Below are 1617 nucleotides of genomic sequence, written 5' to 3' on the forward strand. Positions count from 1 at the left end.
GAAGTGAAATATAGCATTTGACATCCTTGTTAAGCTCCTGTATGTCACCAGATGGGATACGATAGCAGATAAAGACATGCTATGATCTGCCTTTTAAGTACTCAGCTACCAGAGCAATGGACTGTTACAGGAAGTTATTGCTCTGATACAGCAGGGGGGTCTGCATGGGCACCAAGGTTCTGTTCTCCACATGAGACTTCTGCCACTTGGCTCCGAAGTCTAAATTTTGCCTTAAAACTATAGCCTGTGGTCTGGAGAAGGGAAATATCGGAATACTTATGGAATGAATTCACAAGGCGTGATTCACTTTTTAAATCTATGTTCTTCCAATTTCTTTACCAGTTTCTTTCCTTATTGCTGGACTTAGCCCATGGCAGACACAGATTGGAGAAACCAAACGGTTGTCACGGAATTCATCCTTTTGGGATTCGGTGATCTCCCTGACCTGCAAATTCTTCTCTTCCTGGTGTTCCTAGTGATCTACATCACAACCATGGCCGCGAACACCCTCATTGTGGTGCTTGTTGTGACTGATCGACACCTTCACACCCCCATGTATTTCCTTCTGGGGAACCTGTCCTGCTTGGAGACCTGCTACATCTCCACCATCCTGCCCAGGCTGCTGGCCAGTCTCCTGACTGGGGACAGAACCATCTCATTCAGTGGCTGCTTCACACAACTGTATGTCTTTGGTTTTCTAGCAGCTACCGAATGCTATCTCCTGGCAACAATGTCTTATGATCGGTATTTAGCGATATGTAAACCCCTGCACTATTCAACTCTTATGAACCCCAGGTTTTGCCTCCAGTTGGCTGCTGGTTCCTGGTTAAATGGCTGTCTGGCTCCTGCCATCTTTGACTTATTCCTATCACAGTTAATATTCTGTGGCCCGAATGAAATTGACAATTTCTATTGTGATACCATCCCACTGATGGAACTCTCCTGCAGTGACACCCATGGGATCATACTGGTGGATTTCATACTAGCCTCTGTATTCACTCTGCCTCCATTCCTGCTAACCCTGACATCCTACGTGTGTATCATCACCACCATCCTGAGAATCCCTTCCACCACCGGGAGGCAAAAGGCCTTTTCCACCTGCTCCTCTCACCTCATCGTGGTGACAGTTTTCTATGGAACCATAATGGTCGTCTACCTGCTACCGAAACATGACACACTGCGAGAGCTGAACAAAGTGCTCTCTCTTTGCTACACAGTCCTTACTCCCCTGATAAACCCACTCATCTACAGCCTGCGAAACAGGGAGGTCAAGGCAGCCTTGAGCAAAGCCATCCGTAATTGTGGCTTTCACAGAACCATGCAGAGACTCCGAGATAATAACTTAACCTGAGGCTTGCAAAACTGCCTGGTAATTTAACCAATCAGCTCCCATTAAAATGAAGTTGAAAACTCCCATTGAAAATCTCAGCTCCAGTGTGAAAAATACTTAAACAATTGCAGAGAGCTACTGAGAGTGTTTATGATCCCATGCTGTTTATGTAACACAACACAAGGGAAAGTGAGGCTGAGGACAGCTCTGTCCCTCTTTCATTAATAGCACCGATACACACAGTATCATTTTTCTCCTTGGTATTGGTTAAATTTTCACCCTCTTGG

At 45.6% G+C, this 1617-nt stretch overlaps 1 protein-coding gene across 1 annotated transcript; it reads left to right on the forward strand.

The window, feature by feature from the left end:
• Positions 1 to 370: 370 nt before the first annotated feature.
• Positions 371 to 1351, forward strand: LOC137152973 (olfactory receptor 6N1-like). The gene has a single exon (XM_067547901.1). The coding sequence runs from the start codon at positions 371 to 373 to the stop codon at positions 1349 to 1351; it is 981 nt and encodes a 326-aa protein (XP_067404002.1).
• Positions 1352 to 1617: the final 266 nt, after the last annotated feature.

Source organism: Emydura macquarii, unplaced genomic scaffold (genome assembly GCF_026122565.2).
Source record: "Emydura macquarii macquarii isolate MOO-44397 ecotype Brisbane River unplaced genomic scaffold, CSIRO-AGI_Emac_v2 contig_1249, whole genome shotgun sequence".
In the NCBI taxonomy this organism is placed as follows: Eukaryota; Metazoa; Chordata; order Testudines; family Chelidae; genus Emydura; species Emydura macquarii.